The following is a 19621-nucleotide window of genomic DNA, read 5'->3' on the forward strand; positions in this document are numbered from 1 at the left end:
AATGAAGGCTATCCCATCTGGTCCGAACCAACAGAAGGTCTACTGTGGTACAATTCACACAAAATGTTAATGATATGGGAATGTGTCACAACAGACAGTGCATCACCTGTGTATGGGGCTTACTAGCCACAGACCAATCAGAGTGCCTATGATTACCCCTGTCCACCGTTGAAAGCACCAATGGGCACACAAGCGTAGGAACTGTACCTTGGAGCAGTGGAAGAAGTTTGTCTGGTCTGATGAGTCCCGATTTGTTTTACATCACGTGGACAGCTGTGTACGTGTGCACCTTTTATCTGGGGAAGCGATGGCACAAGGATGCACTGTGGGACAACAACAAGCCGGTGGAAGGAGTGTGATGCTGTTCTGAGGGAATGTTCTGCTGGGACACCCTGGGTCCGGCCATTCACGTGGATGTAAATTTGACATGCGCCACATACCTAAACATTCTTGCAGACCAGGTACACCCTTGGTGTTACCTGTTGGAATTGGCCTCTTTCAGCAGGATAATGCACACTGCCACACTGCACACATTGTTCAGGAATGGTTTGAGGAACACAATGAAGAGTTCAAGGTGTTGCCCTGGCCTCTGAATTACCCAGATCTAAATCTAGTTGAGCATCTGTGGGATGTGCTTGACCAACAAGTTAGATCCACGGCAGCTCCACCTCGCAACCTCTGTGTACTATATGTTTCAGCGGTAATCTAAATAAATAAATAAATAAAGTTTGGAGTGGACAGCTTTAATACTCAGATCCTCACTGATACTTGCATTGTAATTTGTTGGCCATGTCCAAATCGATCTGGGAAGATCCATTACTCTTCTCTTGCATTCATGTACTACCATCTCCAATGAACTAGATTCATGAAAAATTAGCGGGTGGCTTTTTATAATAGAGGCTGCTATCATAAGCTTTGTCACAACAGATGGTGTGCACTGAAAGCCCTCTGATAGAATAGTGCAGCATACTCTAACGTGAAGGGTCAACACAGAACAGTTGGGCCGAGTGGGCCATATGCAGAAGGACATGGTCCTGCCTACAGGCGCCAGAAAAGCCATCCTCCCTCTAATCTGACAAATCTCCCTGCCTAATACAGTGACTTCTTTTTTTATTCCAAAGGGCTATGAAACCTCTTTCCTCTTTCTGCGGACCTCTTTTTATACATATTAATCTGCAGCCAAATAACTTTAACCTGCAGGACACAATTATTTGATTTCCTGAGCACTTGCATTTAGAATTGGGGATTTAAGAGTATTTTTAATTGTCTGCAGTTGAAAACTATTTCTAATGTAAAAGAACTGCAATGTCAAAATGCATTCACCCAAAAGGAAATGTAGGCACTTAAGAGGCATTTAGAAAAAAGAGGGTATGTAAGGAGCAAAAGCAACACAATAACATCTATATGGTGACTATCCAGGTGGATGCTGTACATTGGTGGTGGTTGAGTAGATGCCCCCTTCCATATGCAAAGCGCTTTGAGTACCCAGAAAAGTATTATATAAATGTAACAAATTATTATTATAATTATAATTATTATTATATTAAAATGTAATTCATGTGAATTTTATTAGATTGCTACATCACATTCAAACATGGACACATATGCATATGAGTCTGGTGTTACTGCAGGCACAATACCAACAATGACTATCCATGTCAGTTATTAACTGATTTATAGTCGAAACTGTAAAAAAGTCTAAGAATTGGGCAAATTGTGCTTAGCCAAAAACCATATCTTATCGAGTACCTTGGGTCATCCTTGAAAACTGTACGAAAATCACTGGATAAAATAAACACCAAAGTAAGCACCTTGACAGCCATTTATATCCTTAACTGCCGAGGACATAATGCAGCTAAAATTTAACACAGCAAAAAGACACCCTTACATTATTAACCAGCCGTAAATTCAGATGGATCAATAAAGTCTCTTTAGCCACAGGGGCAACTAGTTGATTTACAGAGACAGCTTGGCAGGGATTCTAAAATAATGTCTTACCCTAAATGAAAGCCATAAAGAAAACGTCATCATCATCAAATCATCCCTCTTTAGTCCGGTTGATGTCCTTTATGCTGTAATAATGTGAGGTTTGCATATGCTTTGAAAGGAACAAGTATCAATCATAAGAAAGAAAAGGTCTAATCTGAAATATTCAGTGGATTTAGCGTGCATACCAACACGTTGTTCGTCTTTCCTGATGCTCTCGTTGTCATGCCAGTCTCGTCTTCTCAAACCGTCTGTCCAGGTATAAATGTGACCATCATTTAAGCCCAGTGGGAAGCCCTGTGGAGAAAGAGAAACTTTTTTAAGTGAAATATAATGATATTCAGATAAAATTATAATTTTCTTTTTTGGAAACTTCCACACAGAATGCATCTCAAAAGATCCGGTTAAATCAAGTTAGATCTCAAATACGTAAAAAAAAATTAAACGAAAAATGTCTTGGTTACTAATGTAACCCTCGTTCCCTGAAGGAGGGAACGTGAGACGTTTATTGGGAATTGGGATCACTTCAGGGAGCCCTATCATCTTCAAGTGTCTACAAAACGAGCCAATGAACGTTGGCGTGCGTGAATCGCGTCACGCACCCCGCCCCGCCCCGCAGAGTGGGTATAAACAGGAAGTGGGTGCACACACACATTGTTTTTCGCTGAGGAGCCGAGATCGTGACGGCCGTACATCGATGGTCAACAACAGTGGCGACAGGACATAACGTCTCCCATTCCCTCCTTCAGAGAACGAGGGTTACATTAGTAACAGAGAGGTTCCCTATCAGGTGCTCACGTTCGACGTGACGACGTAATTGACCCTTCGCAGGGAGCTTGATTGACAGGCGATCTAACCAATCATAATCCGCCATCCGCCATTTTGTCCGACAAAGCAGTCAGGAGAGATAGCAGATTAACATGGGAGAATTTGAACTTGAAAAACGGAATGTACTGACGCCTTTCCGCGGTTAAAACAACATTCCTTCTTATGTTCATTCATGTTTATTTGATGCTATATATTAACTAGAAGGAAGAGATGATCGGTTCACGAGCAGCTTTAACTGATGCTCTACAGCGATCTGTCAGACACATTTAAGAGCCACAAAACGGTATGTATCGTTTAAATTTCTTTTAAAAAATGACCACATTTGAAAGGTGAGACTTTGTTTATTATGTCTAATATCAAAAGTAACCGAAAAGTAACCTGGTCCGTCCTGTCTGTCAGCGTGTTGTCAGTCTCCTCTCTGCTCCGCGATGTATTTTTCACTGCATGAGAACATGGTGTGGCGTGAGAGCAGCGTAGCTTGTCGGGCATAGCGACAGTAACTAAGGGGGGCGGGTCTCTGCGAAGGGTCAATTGGGATCCCTATGGAAAACACCACGGTTGCTGCCACATCCAGCGCCCTACGTAAGACTCTCAGACCCCCAACTGACTGGGGCTGAAGGCCTGCATAGAGGGAGTTCAAACTGCTGTTCTGTTATACCCCACACAGTGGAACTCTTGGATAACACGTCCCGTCCAGGGACCAGACATGGAGTTTCCAGAGGTCTGGACGTGGGTGCCATAGGGTGCCCAATATCTGAGAGAGCAGGTCCTCTCTCAGAGGAATGGGCCAGGGAGGGGCTGTCGCGAGGAGCACTAGTTCCGGGAACCAGGTGAGGTTGGGCCAATACGGCGCAACAAGCAAGACCCCTCCTCATTCTCCCTGACTTTGCACAGGGTCTGTGCAAGCAGGCTCACTGGGGGAAACGCATACTTGCGTAGGTCAAGTCCCGGGGCCAGCTGTGTGCCAGTGCGTCCGTCCCGAGGGTGCCCTCGGTCAGGGAGAAGAATAACTGTCAGTGGGACGTGTCCGGGGCAGCAAACAGATCTACCTGTGCGGTCCCGAAGCGCCTCCATATCAGCTGGACCATTCTCCCGGTAGCACCTGGTGAGTCTTCATATCTGCTGGAGGGACTGGCTCGATTGCGTCCTTCGCCAGTAGGACTCTACGTTCTCTGCCCTGAGACTGGGGGGCGCCGGGCGAACTGAATCGCATAGCCGAGTCTGATGGTATGGATGAGCCAGCGAGACAGGCTGGGAAGCACTAACCAGGCTCCCAGACACCGTGCAAGCAGGACCAATGGCACCACAGACGTACCCGCGGTGGGGCAGCGCGGCAGAATGCAGGGACCCGACTCGGACGGCATAGCGGCCCGAAGTGGAGTCTGAGAGTGTGGTGCAACACGTACCTGTTTCCGTCGAAGGGCAGAGTGAGTGTGCGGAGGCCTCTTGAGTGCGGAGGCCTCTTGAGTGCCACTGCAGCTCGCTGGTGATGAAAGAGGGGCTTGAGGGTGACAAGGCATAGTGTCGTCGACCACCAAGCGCGCCCTCTTGGGACCCAGAGGTTTCAGAAACTGCTCTTTTATTGAAATTGTGGGACAATTGCAGAACAAAAAGAAAAGGAAACAAAAGATTCTCCGCCTGGCCCTCCACCGGGGTAAAGGAGCGGCGCGTTCACCATCTCCTGAAGAGCAGTCTGATCCACCTCTGGGTCGCCCATCTCAGAGTTGTTTGCACCTCCACTTGCCTCCTGGTTTGGCAGCGGCTTGGACGGGCAGGGCTGACTTCCTGTGGCTTGCTCCACGCTGAGGACTGGGTGATGGCTGCTGCGGTGGCTTAGCAGGAGCAGAGGACGCCGCAGGAGGCTCGGCGACGAGCAGACAGAGGGTCTGTGGCCGGCAGACGGGTGGAGGCAGCAGCGGTCCGTCGGGGCAGGATGTGCCAGATAGCCCCCGTCTGCTTCTGGGCGACCAAGAACTGCTGGGCAAATCTCTCAACCGCATCGCCGAATAACCCAACCTGGGAAAGAGGGGCATCCAGGAACCGATATTTATCGGTGTCCCTCATATCCGCCAGGTTGAGCCAAAGGTGGCGTTCCTGGACCACCAAGGTTAACATCGCCTGACCGACGGAACGTGCAGTTTCTTTTCGTTCACTGCTAATGCAGTGTGGAATGGTTTTGATGAAAGCTCTGAGAGAAGGATTCAGGATGCCATGCTTCAAACATACATCCAGAATAAGTGTACATGCCTTTTAGTGCTTTGTATTTGTGCAAGCTTCACCATGGAAATGCTTCAGGTGAGCAAACTGAAAATGACAGAGGCTATTCACTGAAAATTTATCCAGTGAAAAAAACACTGTAAGCCTTCGGCGTAAGACCGGACGAAAACTTACAAGCCTTGGATGGGAGTCGTGGATTACCCCGCCAGGAGGAAGCGGACGCTAGACACAGTTGCATCGCAACGGCACGCTCCACCAGCGGAACATCCACATACCCCTTAGCTGCTCCGCCATTGAGGGTGGTGAGGAGGGAGAAGCCACTAGGACGGCTTCTGGCACTATACGGTGCCGTCCATGTCCTAGTGAACTCCTCATGCACTTCCGGAAAGAATGGTACCGGGGGGCACGCTGAGAACCAGCAAGGCCTGCCCCGAGAAACTAATCGTCCAACCGAGAAGGTTCGGGATGTGGTGGAGGGTTCCACGCAAGCCCGACCTTCTCGGCGGCCCGGGAAAGCAAGACTCGGGCAATGCAACCTATCCACAAAGGGGGTAATGCAGCCGAATCCTCATCTCCAGAGGACTGAAGTTCCACCTCAGGTGGAGCTCCTAAGGACACAACTGGTCGTCCATGAGAAGGACCAGCACGTTCCTTTGGAGGCTCCAACGGCGGCAGCGTTTGTGAGGCGTGAAGGACCCACGGAGATTGCCTTGGCGGGGAAGCCCTCACGGTAATCCTCAGATCACCCTGGCTAAACGCCGAAGTAGGCCTATTCTGAGGTCCAGAATAAGCACTAGATCAGGGCATAGGCGAGGGGACTGCACCTCCCTTGAGGTAAGCGAGTCTCGATCTCAACGCTGCCATAGTCATATTACCGCAATGGGAACATGAACTATTCACAAAGGCTGCCTCAGCGTGCTGAATGCCCAAACACGAGAGGCAGCTATTGTGGCCGTCTGCTAGCGCCAGGGAACGACTGCATCCAGAAACGCACAGGCGGAATGACATCCTGAAAAGGACGCAGTATCACGCCTGTGTTGCTCTTTTATTAGAAGAAAGTACTCTTTTAATCTCTTTCAGCAGTGCTGAGGCACCCAGGGAATGGCCGCGATGCACAGCAGAGTGATCTGCTATGCACTCTCAGGGAACACCCACCAGAACCGACACAGAAATTTGCAGTTTGTTTGAGCTGTAATTCAGCCCGCAGCCACTCGCTGAATGCGCTGTCACACCAACACTGCAGGGAGAGGAGAACTAAGAGATCTTCAACATGCAGAGTCTTGTTGCTGGAGACAAACAGGAAGCTCAGCTTCGAAGTGAAAGAAAATGTGTGCATGATAGGGCTCCCTGAAGTGATCCCAATTACATTATCACGTTGACGTAATGACGAACGTGAGCGACTTATAGGGAACAACAATAACAACATAATTTAATTTAAGGTAATTTAACTTCAAAATTAAACATCTTCAAGAACTCTCAGAGGTAACTTATGCATGCCTAAATTGTCCTACAGTATAATGCAATGACCAAAATTTCAATCATAGCTGTTGTTTGAACACACATTCAGTTGGCTGAAATCACTGTAGCCAGCAACTTAAAAAAAAAACAGAAAGCTTTCCAATCTGATCCATTAAAGGACAAGTTCGGTATTTTACACTTAAAGCCCTGTTTTCACATCGATTCTGATGAAATAGAACGGTTAAGATTGAAATTTGGACACATGCTGCTGGCCTGAGAATTTTCGGTTTCTGTGGTAGCACCCCCCCACCTACACAATGGTTGCATAGGTGCACTGGAACAATCCTTCCTAAAACGCATTAAACTTTCGTTTACAAAGACGTGAAACTCACCGAGTGGTCAGGGGTGTTCACTGATATGCTCACACAAAAATCGCTGCAAAAGATGCTTTCCAACAGGTTTTATCGTAGTTTTTGTCCAACTCCATTGACTTGTATTGGATGTGCTGTGAGGTACAGTATTACTCCGCCGCCGGAAACGGAAATGGGGTTGTTTGTGGGCTGGAGTGTCTATTATTCAAGCTCTCAACGGAAGAATGTACGGGTGTGAGGCGTTTGGAAAAATAGGTCCACAGTTTTACAACAAATGGTAAAACACCTGTTGGAAAGCATCTTTTGTAGCGATTTTTGTGTGAGCATATCAGTGAACACCCCTGACCACTCGGTGAGTTTCACGTCTTTGTAAACGAAAGTTTAATGCGTTTTAGGAAGGATTGTTCCAGTGCACCTATGCAACCATTGTGGAGGTGGGGGGGTGCTACCACAGAAACCGAAAATTATCGGGCCAGCAACATGTGTCCAAATTTCAATCTTAACCATTCTATTTCATCAGAAACGATCTGAAAACAGGGCTTTAAGTGTAAAATACCGAACTTGTCCTTTAACATTACACAGATCATTTCAGCCAAAGGTAAAATTCTCCTTTAGATACTCCTTTAGAACCCATATTATTTTTAGTAAACGCGCATGTGAGTATTTGCCTTTCTGGTTGGACATAAGTCTGGGATTTTTCAAACCCCGGGAAAGCAGAATTGATGCCAACCATCAATTCCATCATGCCAGAACAGCATGTCACATTTTGGTGAATTTTTCTAATTTGGGAATGAAAAAGCATCTCAAAATGATCATGCAGAATGATAAGAGGTGTGCAGTGGACAGAGCCTGTTTAAGTGCAGCTATGTGCTCCTCTGTGTTTCTGACGCCTCTTCTATTTGCACAATGGGCATTTGCAGGATGTAAAAAGTGGAGCTCTAGAAGGTCTAAGAGGCCCCATTTGATCTACAATTTATCCATTCTCACAGATAGACCCCGGATAACAGCTCTTTTCACAGGCGGTGGGTGCTAATGCAGTGGGGAATGGTTTTGATGAAAGCTCTGAGAGAAGGATTCAGGATGCCATGCTTCAAACATACATCCAGAATAAGTCTACATGCCTTTTAGTGCTTTGTATTTGCGCAAGCTTCACCATGGAAATGCTTCAGGTGAGCAAATTGAAAATGACAGAGGCTATTCACTGAAAATTAATCCAGTGAAAAAGACACAGAGATTTTTAGGGAAATGATTTAGAGTGCTACTTAGCAAAGTGGATTATGGGAGGCAGGTGCTTGGATTCCAGTAGCAGCTCCGAGGATTTGGATGGCTTTTTTCCACTGTGTTTGTGAATAATTTAAAAACAAAAGCATTGCTTTATTAAGGTCTTTAAAAAATTGAATGCAAGCACATTCGAGCTTGGCAGAGGGGAATTTCACTAGAAGAATGTGACATCAACTTGACAATCGCAAAAAGAGAACTGCTGGCAGCAATGTTGGATATCACTCACCCATAGGAATACAGAGGCTTCTGATGGCAAGACTTTGTGGCGGAGCACAGGTGGAGCTTGCCTAGGTTATTAATGTAATGGTTGACTTAAGTTTGCTGTGAGTAATTTACATGTAGGCCTTGTCCCAAATGACACCCTCAGCCCTTGAGGCTTTTCCTCAGAGTCCATTGTAAAAGTTACATCAAGGCATCATAAACAGCTGCATATATAAGGTTGTGGTCTGGTTCGTGAAAAGTGGTGGAAAATGTGCATTGCAAAAATGTGCATATGCATGACAAATTTTTGACAAAAATGCAGGGGAAAAAAACAACACTGCAGATTGACTATTAAAAAAAATAAAAAATAAAAAATAAATAATATATATATATATATATATATATAAATCACTTATCACAACTGAGCCATTTGGTCACATAATTGTAAATAAATAACTGTTAAGTTTGCATGAAAACACTGACATGGCATTGTCACCCGAATAAAGGGCATGTTTAACTGCATGATTAGTGGAAGTGGTGGAAAAATTGGTTCAATTTAGTTTTTGAAAAGCACTACAATTCACAGATGTAAACATACAGTAAGAATATGGCTAAAACCCAAGAAAAGCTGAATGCCTCAATTTCGCATTGTAAAGCCACAGCTACTTATTTCTCCATGTCCTGCATATAACTCACCCTTTCAAAACGACAGTTTTTAGTTACATTCTTCATTTATGATGGCCTACATCTTGAGCTGTAGGAAGCTGTCTGTCCTCAAGAACTAGACATATCAAAAACATAAAAAGACACCGGACGGATGTAGAAAACATCACAGCAATCCAGTGTTTCCAATATTCTTCTTGTGTTCCAAAACAGTAGGAGACGTAGCCGTGTTATCCAAGCATTAATGGAAAGGAAAGCCCCTTATACTTGGGAGCGGCCACGTATTAGGTGTTTCTGGGTGTTTCTCCCTCCTATCTGCTTCAAGGTCTTGATAAATTGTGGCATTTCTTTGTTTAGAATCCAGTATTCCCATAATTCTTTGTCTTTTACGAGTTTAATAAAGAACTCTCTCATCTTCTGTCCTAACATACCGCACCTTCTTTAAAGAATGATCGACTTTAATGTACGCCAGGTAACCTGTAAATGAAAAAAAAAAAAAAAAAAAACATTTCCATTGCAGTTTTGCAAAATATTCCTTTTTCGAATTGCCTGAAAAAAACCCTAATGCGAGCATAAAAACTTTTTTTACGATATATGGGAGTTTTTGTTAAATTGATTCCATTGGGCATATTTTCAATTCGTAATTTCAATTCGCGCAATTTGAAGGGTAATGGGAACGCTGCTAGTCAGGTTAGCAGCAAGACACAGAAGATAAAGAAATTGACTATTTTAAAGTCTCTTCATATGCCCACATTCAAGAATCCAGTTAAAGTTCAAATCTGTGGTTGTTTGGGTCGCATGGTAGATTCTAATAAAATGTGTTAAATAAAAATGACAATATTGAGAACTATTAATCGTGCTAAATATATAGGTCATATCATCCATTTATTTCATTCCCTTTCTCTTCCTCTTTCTATTCTGGATGTTATTTATTCTCTTAACATACTAAACTAGTGATATCAAATTTGAGATGCTTTACAACATTTGAAAAAGAAATGTATTTAAGGCATCAGTGAAAGTAATTCAGATTACAGTAAAAGTACTCAGAATGCAAGTCTGCTGAATGTTCTCCCCATTTTGCCACACAGGAATTTTCTGGCAGATCATCAAGCTCTCAAGCTTTCCACACATTGATTACAGTAAATTTAGCAATTACTGACTCGGCCCAGACTGAAGTGGGGTGGCTCACGGCACAATGTGCTGCCTAATTAAAAGTGGTCAACAAAGCGCGGTGGTGGATGCCGCCTGCATCAATGCCAATATCTAATTCATATTGCCGCTCCAAAACAGAACCATGTAGGAGGAGTGTCACTGTTCCCCCAGTACAAACACAAATCAAACCCAAGATACAGGGAAGAAATAACAGAGAACAACTTTTTGAAACTGATTTTGTTCACAATTGTGAATTAAGTTTCTGTTTATACACACACACACACACACATATATTAAAATACAGGATCTGATCTGTGTCGGGCCACACAATTAATTAAGTATTCAAGATTGCAATAAGTGTTGTCACCACCATGACTACTCATGAAAAGGGCCAGAATTCCATTTAGGTCTAAATTGCTATTATTTAGAATATAGAGTTTTAAAATCAGTTAAAACATGATCCTGAGATACAGTGAAGAAGGAGAATATGGCATTCAAACAGGTCTGGTTATTAAAGGCACAGCCGGCCTGAGGTGCGTTTCCCAAAAGCATCGTTAGCCAACTATGTTCGCAAGTTCCGTCGTTATCAGCATAGTTCAACGAGTCAGTGTTTCCCAAAACCATCTTTCCAACGAACATTCACAAACAGCATCGCAAAGTTGTGTGGTTGGAATGACAGCTCTCGACCGGTGGTTAGAAGCATAGTTTCTAGTTTGCATGACATGTGGACTTAATATAGCAAAATAAGCAAGCTGACATTCATTACAACCTGTGTCTTTTATTTAGACTACGTACAAATTTCCTTTACGTCTTTTAGTTTGTCAAGCGATTTAAAGCACCATTTTTAAAGACGTGCTATAAGAACGAGCCTATGATTGAATCTGGAAATAAAGCAAAAAAAGAAATAGTCATCAGATGCCATGTCTGTAATTTATATCAAAACATCTAGCGTTAATTCGATCTCAAACAGTTTCATTAAAATAAGTTACTCCACCACGTGTGTGACGTCATAAACCAATACCGTAAGATAAAAGATGCACAGAATGAATATAAAGAGAATGTTGAAGAGAAATTAAAAACAGGGAATGTAAGAGATGCATGGAAGGGTTTGAATACAATGATGGGTAGACAAAAGAAAAGAGTTCAACAACATGAAGAAGACCCTCATTGTCTTGCAAATAATCTTAATATTTTTTTATTCACGATTTGATAATGATTTTAATGATGATTTGTCTGTTAGTAATGAATTAATGATGACCATGACTCAATCACAGCCTATGATCATACAGGAGAGGGAGGTTGTCACAGTGCTTCATAAAATTAAACCGCATAAGGCATCTGGCCCAGATGGCCTGAAGGGGAAAGTCCTGAAAGAATGTGCAGCACAACTTGGTTATGTGTGTACAAGGTTGTTTCAAATCTTCCTGGACAATGGTTTTGTACCATTAGCCTGGAAGAATTCCATTGTCATCCCGGTGCCGAAAATACCTAATGCAAAATCTCTCAAAGACTTTCGCCCAATCGCACTCACATCTATTCTGTGTAAATGTATGGAGCGCATAGTATGTAAGGAACTGTTATCCCAAATTGAGACATGCATAGACCCCCTGCAATTTGCCTATCGGGCCAATAGGAGCACTGTGGATGCCTCTCTCACTCTTTTAAATAAGGTTCAAAATCATCTAGATAACTCAAATTCCTATGTTCGAATACTCTTCATGGATTTCTCATCCGCTTTTAATACTGTCCAACCTTATCTTCTTTTAAAGCGCCTCTATGAGTTAGGTGCTAGTAGTTGGATGATATTATGGATTAAGGAGTTTTTAAAAGGTCGCCCTCAGCGAGTTTGTGTTAATAATAATGTTATGTCGGATTGCTTGGTTTTAGATACTGGGGTACCGCAGGGATGTGTACTGTCTCCAATACTTTTTTCCGTATACATAAATGAACTGAAGTGCAATGACGACAACCTTACCCTTATAAAATATGCCGATGATATGGCATTGGTCTCATGTCAGAAAGAAATGAACTGCACCTCATATTTTGAGTACATTGACAGTATTATCTGTTGGTTTGAGAATAGTTTTTTACATCTTAATATTGAAAAGACAAAAGAGTTATGTTTGAGAAATCAATCGAGAAGAGTAGATACCGCATCTGAATATAAACCAGTTGTCATAAAGGAAAAAACTGTAGAGCAGGTCTCGAATTTTAAATACTTGGGTACAATTATAGATGAGAAACTCAATTTTGAAAGTAATGTGGAGTACATTCATAAAAAAGCACGACAACGCCTGGGTCTCCTCAGGAAATTGAGAAGCTTTAATATTAGTCAGCAGACCCTAACTATGTTATATCGATCAATGATTGAGAGTATTATCACATATAATATTGTTTCATGGTACGGCAATCTAACATTAAAACAAAAGAACAAACTCTCACAAATAATTAATCAAGCAAATAAGATTACTGGACAAAAACAACAGCCACTTCAGAGCTTGTTTGATCATTTTATGGGAAAAATGGCAATTGCGATTTTTAAAGATAGCGCACACCCTCTTCACTCTGCTTTTGAGTTGCTCCCATCTGGACGCAGACTAAAAATTCCCTTGGCTAGAAAAAATGTCTATAAAAGATATTTTCTTCCAATGGCAGTGATTATCTTAAATCGTACAGTGTTTTAATTGAAACAATAGAATGACTGTTATTTTAAACTTTTCTTTCTTACAGTGTTTAACTATATAATTCTTTGTATTTGTGCTGTTGATGTGTGATGTGTTTTTTAAGCAGTGAATGTATGTTACAGTGTCAAAGAAAAATTTCCGCTCTGTGAAAACAGACTGGACAATAAAGTTCAATCAATCAATCAATCAATCAATAATCTAACAAGTTGCATTGCTGTGGGGTTTGGTTCCGCCATCGCCATGTGACATCAGAACCGGTGATGATGATATTGAAAAAGACATGGATTAATCTAATAGCCTATCACAAAGCATAAATAAACATGGCAACAGCCAGTCAGTGCATGTTTCTAATAAGTCTGCACATTCTATGTGTCTCTGTGTGAATGAGTGCCGTAGTTTCGTCTACTACACAAACTCAAACACGTTTGATGCTCATGGCGTTTTGAGCAATCTGCATCTCAATATATGAAGACATGAACACATGAACTCCAGAGCTGCTTCTGAGAGTCACTTACCGTTTCATTTGAGAAAAAATACCGTCAAATACTGAAACTGAAACTAAAAGATCTTCATGGCGACACGTCAAAATAAAAGTCCAGTTTAACTTGAAGAAATTATGACAGAAATATTATTATTGTATACTAAAATGTAATTCTTAAATTTAATTAATTAATTTAGACACAATTGTTATGATAAATGTGTATAAAATCATAAAACAGAATCCAGAAAAAAAATGAAAAAAAAATGAAAAAAATAAAATGGAATGGAATTTAGGGGAAAATAAAATGGATTCATGGGGCCCTAAATTAAAAGGTAGCTTACTCTGTGGAGTTTAACTGAGATCAAACAAGTTATTTACATTCATTCTCAAGGTATAACAAGTATGTGGAAAACATTTCCTTCCCCATTAATGGTAAAAGAATATTGTGATAAATCGATACCGACTAACATGGAAAAAAATATTGTGATAATATTTTTGCCCATATCGCCCAGCCCTATCTGAAAGAGACTTGAGGAGAAATAGAATGGAATATGGTACAAACAATGAGATGACTAGAAAAGCAACTGCACAAAAAAAAAATGGTTTTGTGGCACTGTTCTTTTTACCCAAATATTTTTTGTTAAAGTAACACACATATATTTATTTTACCACCAAAACACTATTGTATTGCGTTTAATTAACTTAACCTGTATAATTTTCCACTATACTTAATTATCAATTGTTAAACTAATGTAAAGGGTTTAATTTTGCGGGGGGAAAAAAATGGATGTGGCGATTTACAATGTATTGGATGAAGGCGGCCTGCGAAGAAGGTGGCAAGGTGCATGGCGTCAGAGCTAGAAGTATCAGCCAGGCAAGAAATATAAAGTTAATCTAAAGGCAAAGTCTTTCATTTCTGTTAGTATTTCGGAAAGTCTGTTCTGGGATGCTTTTAATATATTGCACTGAAAAAAAATATTTTGGCTGCTTGTTCAAATTGCTTCATTAAAATTAGCTTAAACAACACAATTGCTATACATTTTGTCCAAACTTAATTTTATTGTGTTCAGTCTGCTTAAATATATGTAAAATTTAAGTTTACTTAATCCGTTTGTGTTGGATTACATGAATGATTTGTGTTGCATTAACTGAAACTGGGCGGTGCTTGCTAGTTCCCAGCATGCTTTGCATATAGCTGAATTAAGAGAATAAATGTCGAAATTATGTGTTTTTGAGAAAATTAGAAAAAGGGAAGACTTGATAGTGTGTAATTGTGTTTAATGTTCAATTACATTGGAATTATTAGAACCATTTAAATTACAGTGGGTTACCATGGTGGAGAAGAGTGGAGCATTTGGTTAGGCTGTGGACTGATTCAAATAAGTTTAACTCCTATAGCTAAAGAAGCATATAAATCTTAGCATTTAAGTTTATAAGTGATTATTGGCTAATAGCTAGCTATAGTCTAGAAATTCAATTGAGTGACCTAAAGTGATCAATGTACACTATCAAATCATGTAAATCCAACACACTTTGTTTTCAGTGCAGTTTTAAATAAACTAAAGCATGTTCCCTTTCGAGAACGGTCACTTCGTATTGCGTAGCTATATGCAGTGGGGGAACTCCTTTCCTCAGATTATTGAAGCCAACTATGTAAAACGCATTGCAGCTGCGCTGCTAGCACAGTGAGTGTCTGGCTCACTCATTGGCTGTGCTGCGGCAACTGCACATCCAATGGCGTGTTGGACCCTAGGCCTCCGAAGACCTCCTAGCAACGGGGGTAAAGAAAGAGGGCTCGAGTCTCACGCTAGCCGGACAACCCTCGAAGAAACCCACGATAATTCCCACAGCTCCCTGTTCAGCTCAGGCGGCTGGGGAATTTTATATTGTAGAAACTGGGCCCGCTGCACTGCGCGCGCCCCTACAAACAAACGCTGTTTTTACAGCGACCCAAATAAAGCACAGAAAGAGTATGTTTCAAGCACACAACACACGGGTTCCCGGTCCCCCTTCACTAGGTGGCCCCTTCCCAGTTGTCAATCTGACTTTGCCTGAGGCAAAAGCCTCTCCAGTCAGTCCAACACTAAGTATGTGAACAAATCATAATATAAGGGTATTAGGTCCCCGTGTTAGGCAGCCCATCCCCGAATATGTGTCAAACCCTAGCTGCAAAGGCCCTGGCCTGGCACGCCGTCCCCGGTGTGTCGAGATGGGTTATAAACACAATAAAACGAGGCTACTCGCTTCAATTCGCTCACAGACCCCCAAAGTTTCAGGCGGTAGTCGAGACTTCGGTGAGAAGCATCATGTGTCACGTGCTTCCCTCCGAAACATAAAATCTGTTAGCAAAAGGGGCGATAGAATTAATCCCTCCTGTGCTAAAAAATTCAGGGTTTTACAGTCGCTATTTTCTAGTACCGAAAAAAGACGGCGGCATCAGACCCATATTAGACCTAAGGCATCTGAACAGAGCCCTCATAAGACGGCCATTCAGAATGCTAACTATAAGACACATCCTCGCGCAAGTTCGCCCGGGGGATTGGTTCTTTACTGTGGATCTGAAAGACACGTACTTTCACATCCAGATAGGCCCCCATCACAGGCCATTCTTGAGATTCGCCTTCGAGGGGCAGGCTTATCAATACACAGTTCTGCCTTACGGTCTGTCCCGCCTTACGGTCTGTCCCTAGCACCCCGTACATTTACGAAGTGCATGGACGCGGCGCTTTCTCCCCTGAGGCATCAGGGAGTGCGTGTGTTGAATTATCTCGACGACTGGCTTGTTCTGGCGCAGCTGAAGACCGAACTTTTGACACACAGAGCTTCGATCCTCAGCTATTTGGAATGCCTGGGGCTCAAAATCAATTTATCCAAGAGCAAACTGAACCCCAGCCAGAGTGTAATCTTTCTGGGCACAGTTATCGACTCAAATCATTAATATCGACTCACACCAGAGAGCGTGACTCACACCAGAGCGCGCACTCTCTGTTCAACAGCTGACGGCCTCCTTCAAAGCAGGTGCACGCACACCCCTCAGAAAGTTTCAGAAACTTCTCGGTCTCATGGCAGCCGCATCGCCAGTACTCAGTATGGGAATACTGCGTATTTGTCCGCTCCAGCACTGGCTCAAACGCCACGTGCCAGCCCTTGCATGGCAGTCGGGGAGCCTGCACATTACGGTGAGTCACGGTTGTTTACGCGTCCTGATTCCCTGGCGGGCTCAGGACTGGTACCACGAGGGTGTGACCATGGGTGTGACCATGAGGGTGGCCTCCAGGTGGAAAGTGGTTTTCACAGACGCCTCCAACCTACATGTAGGTTGGGGTGCGCTGCATGAGGGCAAGCCTGTCTCCGGCCTCTGGTCGAGCACGGAGAAGAGCTTACATATCAACTGCCTGGAAATGAAAGCAGTCCTTTGGCCCTGAAAGCATTTCTGTCAAACCTCAAGGGACACCATGTCTTAGTCCGAATGACAACATGTCGGTGGTGTCATATATAAATCGCCAAGGTGGTATCAGGTCGGGCAACCTGTTCACCATGGCGAGAGACCTCCTTCTCTGGGCGCAAGGCAACCTGAGCTCTCTGAGAGCAGCACATATCCCTGGCATTCAGAATCTGGGTGCGGATATGCTTTCTCGAGACAACACTCCCCTAGGTGAGTGGTCTCTAAGCCCTCAGACGGTCCATCTGATGTGGAGTGTTTTCGGCGAGGCCAAAGTCGACCTTTTCGCCTCGAGAAACAACACTCACTGCGCAGTGTTCTTTTCGAAGAGCAGGGACGCGCTGGCCCATCCCTGGCCCAGTTGCCTCCTTTATGCGTTTCCCCCCGTTTCCATGATTCCCCAGGTCATCAAACGGATCAGGGAGAGCGGATGCCCAGTCCTCCTAGTGGCCCCCCTCTTGAAATCCAGGCCGTTGTTCCCAGAGCTAGTTCAGATGATGGATGAAGTCCCCTGGCCTGTCCCACTGAGGAAAGATCTCCTCGCGCAGGCGAACGGGACGATCTGGCATCCACGCCCAGATTTATGGGCTCTACATGTGTGGCCCCTCAACAGGTACCCGGTTTTGAACACAATTTCTGAGGCTCTACCAGGCGTCTCTATGCCCTGAAGTGGTCAGTGTTTTCCGGCTGGTGCTCGGATAGACACTTTGAACCCCAGTCATGTGAGGTATGTGATACCCAGTCAATGATACTCTCCTTCTTACAAGAGCTGCTGGATGCGGGCCTTTCTGCATCCACGCTCAAAGTGTATGTGGCAGCCATAGCAGCTTATCATGTGCTGGTGGCTGGCCAATCACTAGGAAGAAACGACTTGGTCGTACGGTTTCTAAAGGAAGCCAGGATGATGAACCCTTCCAGACCTCCTTCTATACCGTCTTGAGACCTCTCCACGGTCCTTGGGGCCCTGAAGGGTCCGCCGTCTGAGCCGCTTCAGTCGGTTGATCTCAAACCACTTTCGTTAAAGACTGCTCTCCTTCTGGCACTGGCATCTATCAAGCGAATGGGAGATCTGCAGGTGCTCTCTGTGAGCCCCTCCTATTTGGAGGCTAATCTGCTCTGCCCTGTCAGAGCGTTAAAGGTCTATTTGGAGCGTTCTGCGCCTTATAGGCAATCAAAACAGCTCTTTGTCTGCTTCGGTGGCCGATCAAAAGGGTCTCCAGTCACGAAGCAAAGACTGTCCAGATGGATAGTGGATGCCATCTCTCTGGCATATGCCTCAGTGGGTCAGGTTTGCCCTATAGGTACTAGAGCCCATTCGACTAGCGGCATGGCCTCGTCATGGGCTTGGTCCTCTGGGTTTCCTATTCAGGACATTTGTGCGGCGGCCGGTTGGTCTTCACCTTCCACATTTGTGAGGTTTTATAACATGGAGGTGGCTTCCCTGCAGGCTAAGGTCCTTTCTGTATGATCTAGACCCGATGATGTCCGGTCTTATCTATGTGTCATGTTACTGTTCATAAGCACATTACCCCTTATTATGAAACCTGCCTCTGGCTTGGTTCTGATATCCCTTTATACATAATCAGACCCGACGGTTTCCGGTCTTATTGGTATAATATATATATCAGGTATGAGCTTATTGACATCACTCTATATATGATCAGACCCGACGGTGTCCGGTCTGTTCGTTATATACTTGGGTTCTGGCTTGTTTCTGTGAGTTCAGTGTCCTGGGCTCCAGTGTGCAACCAGTTACTTATAGTGCGGCGTTTTACATTGTGTCCCCACTGCGTATAGCTACACAATACGAAGTGACCATTCTCGAAAGGGAACGTACTCGGTTACTAACGTAACCTCGGTTCCCTCAGAGTAGGGAACGAGTATTGCGTAGCCTGCCGCACTACGGCAAGTTTGTCACTTCAGTCGATTTAAACCTGCTATAATGGCGAATTCGGGCTCTAATATAGACTTAGCCATGCCCAATTTGGCGGTCTCGCCATTGGATGTGCAGTTGCCGCAGCACAGCCAATGAGTGAGCCAGACACTCACTGTGCTAGCAGTGCAGCTGCAATGCGTTTTACATAGTTGGCTTCAATAATCTGAGGAAAGGAGTTCCCCCACTGCGTATAGCTACGCAATACTCGTTCCCTACTCTCAGGGAACCAAGGTTACGTTAGTAACTGAGTACATTCACTAAACTTAACCAGTTTAAGTTACAGGGAAGCAATTCTATTGATTTGGTTGGACTTTACTATTTCACATAGATTCTTTCTCATTCAGTTGTGGTGTCACAACACAAGGAGCTTACATAGATTCAAAAAATTCCATTAATGTAAATAAAAAATAATTTGCTTGTGTAGAACCACTGTACATAATTTAATTAAGTTAGTTTAAAGAATAATTTACTCTCTATTGAGGTTTGCAAGGTAAAGGCCTTTCTTTCAACCTCACATTTGGCGGGCTTGTTCTCTCTGCAATTCTCTGCTGTTTTTCCCCCTCGCTTTTCTCATCGCCATTTCTATTTTTTTCTACAGATAAGAAAGCAGATGTTTTATACACTGCCAGCCCCACTATCTAATTATGTCGTTTAGCAGTGCTGTCCAAAATACCCATTGCCGGAGCTCTTTTTTACAGCTTCCTCCTTAGAGCTGGTTTTCAATGTCCTAAGTCCTGTCTGTCAGCCGCGGCTCATCTGCTGGTATTGTGATAGCTGGTGCTAGCTGCGCTTTGTTTGTTAAATAGAATCCTTCTCTGAATGGCCTACAGTAGGCGTCAGCAGAGGTGAGACTGAACTAAGCAAGGTTCCATTAACAGGCGCTGCTGATGAGGACAAGGACGTTTTGAATTAGCCTTTTGT

At 43.6% G+C, this 19621-nt stretch overlaps 1 protein-coding gene across 1 annotated transcript in view; it reads right to left on the reverse strand.

Moving 5' to 3' along the window:
• The window catches only part of galntl6 (polypeptide N-acetylgalactosaminyltransferase like 6), a 224590-nt gene that overhangs the window by 172577 nt on the left and 32392 nt on the right, over positions 1 to 19621 (reverse strand). The window contains exon 3 of the mRNA XM_084106776.1: positions 2175 to 2283. Within this exon, the coding sequence (XP_083962902.1) occupies positions 2175 to 2283 (109 nt within the window). The remainder of the gene's footprint in view (positions 1 to 2174; positions 2284 to 19621) is intronic.

The sequence above is a fragment of the Abramis brama genome (assembly GCF_963993115.1).
Source record: "Abramis brama genome assembly, chromosome: 2".
In the NCBI taxonomy this organism is placed as follows: domain Eukaryota; kingdom Metazoa; phylum Chordata; class Actinopteri; order Cypriniformes; family Leuciscidae; genus Abramis; species Abramis brama.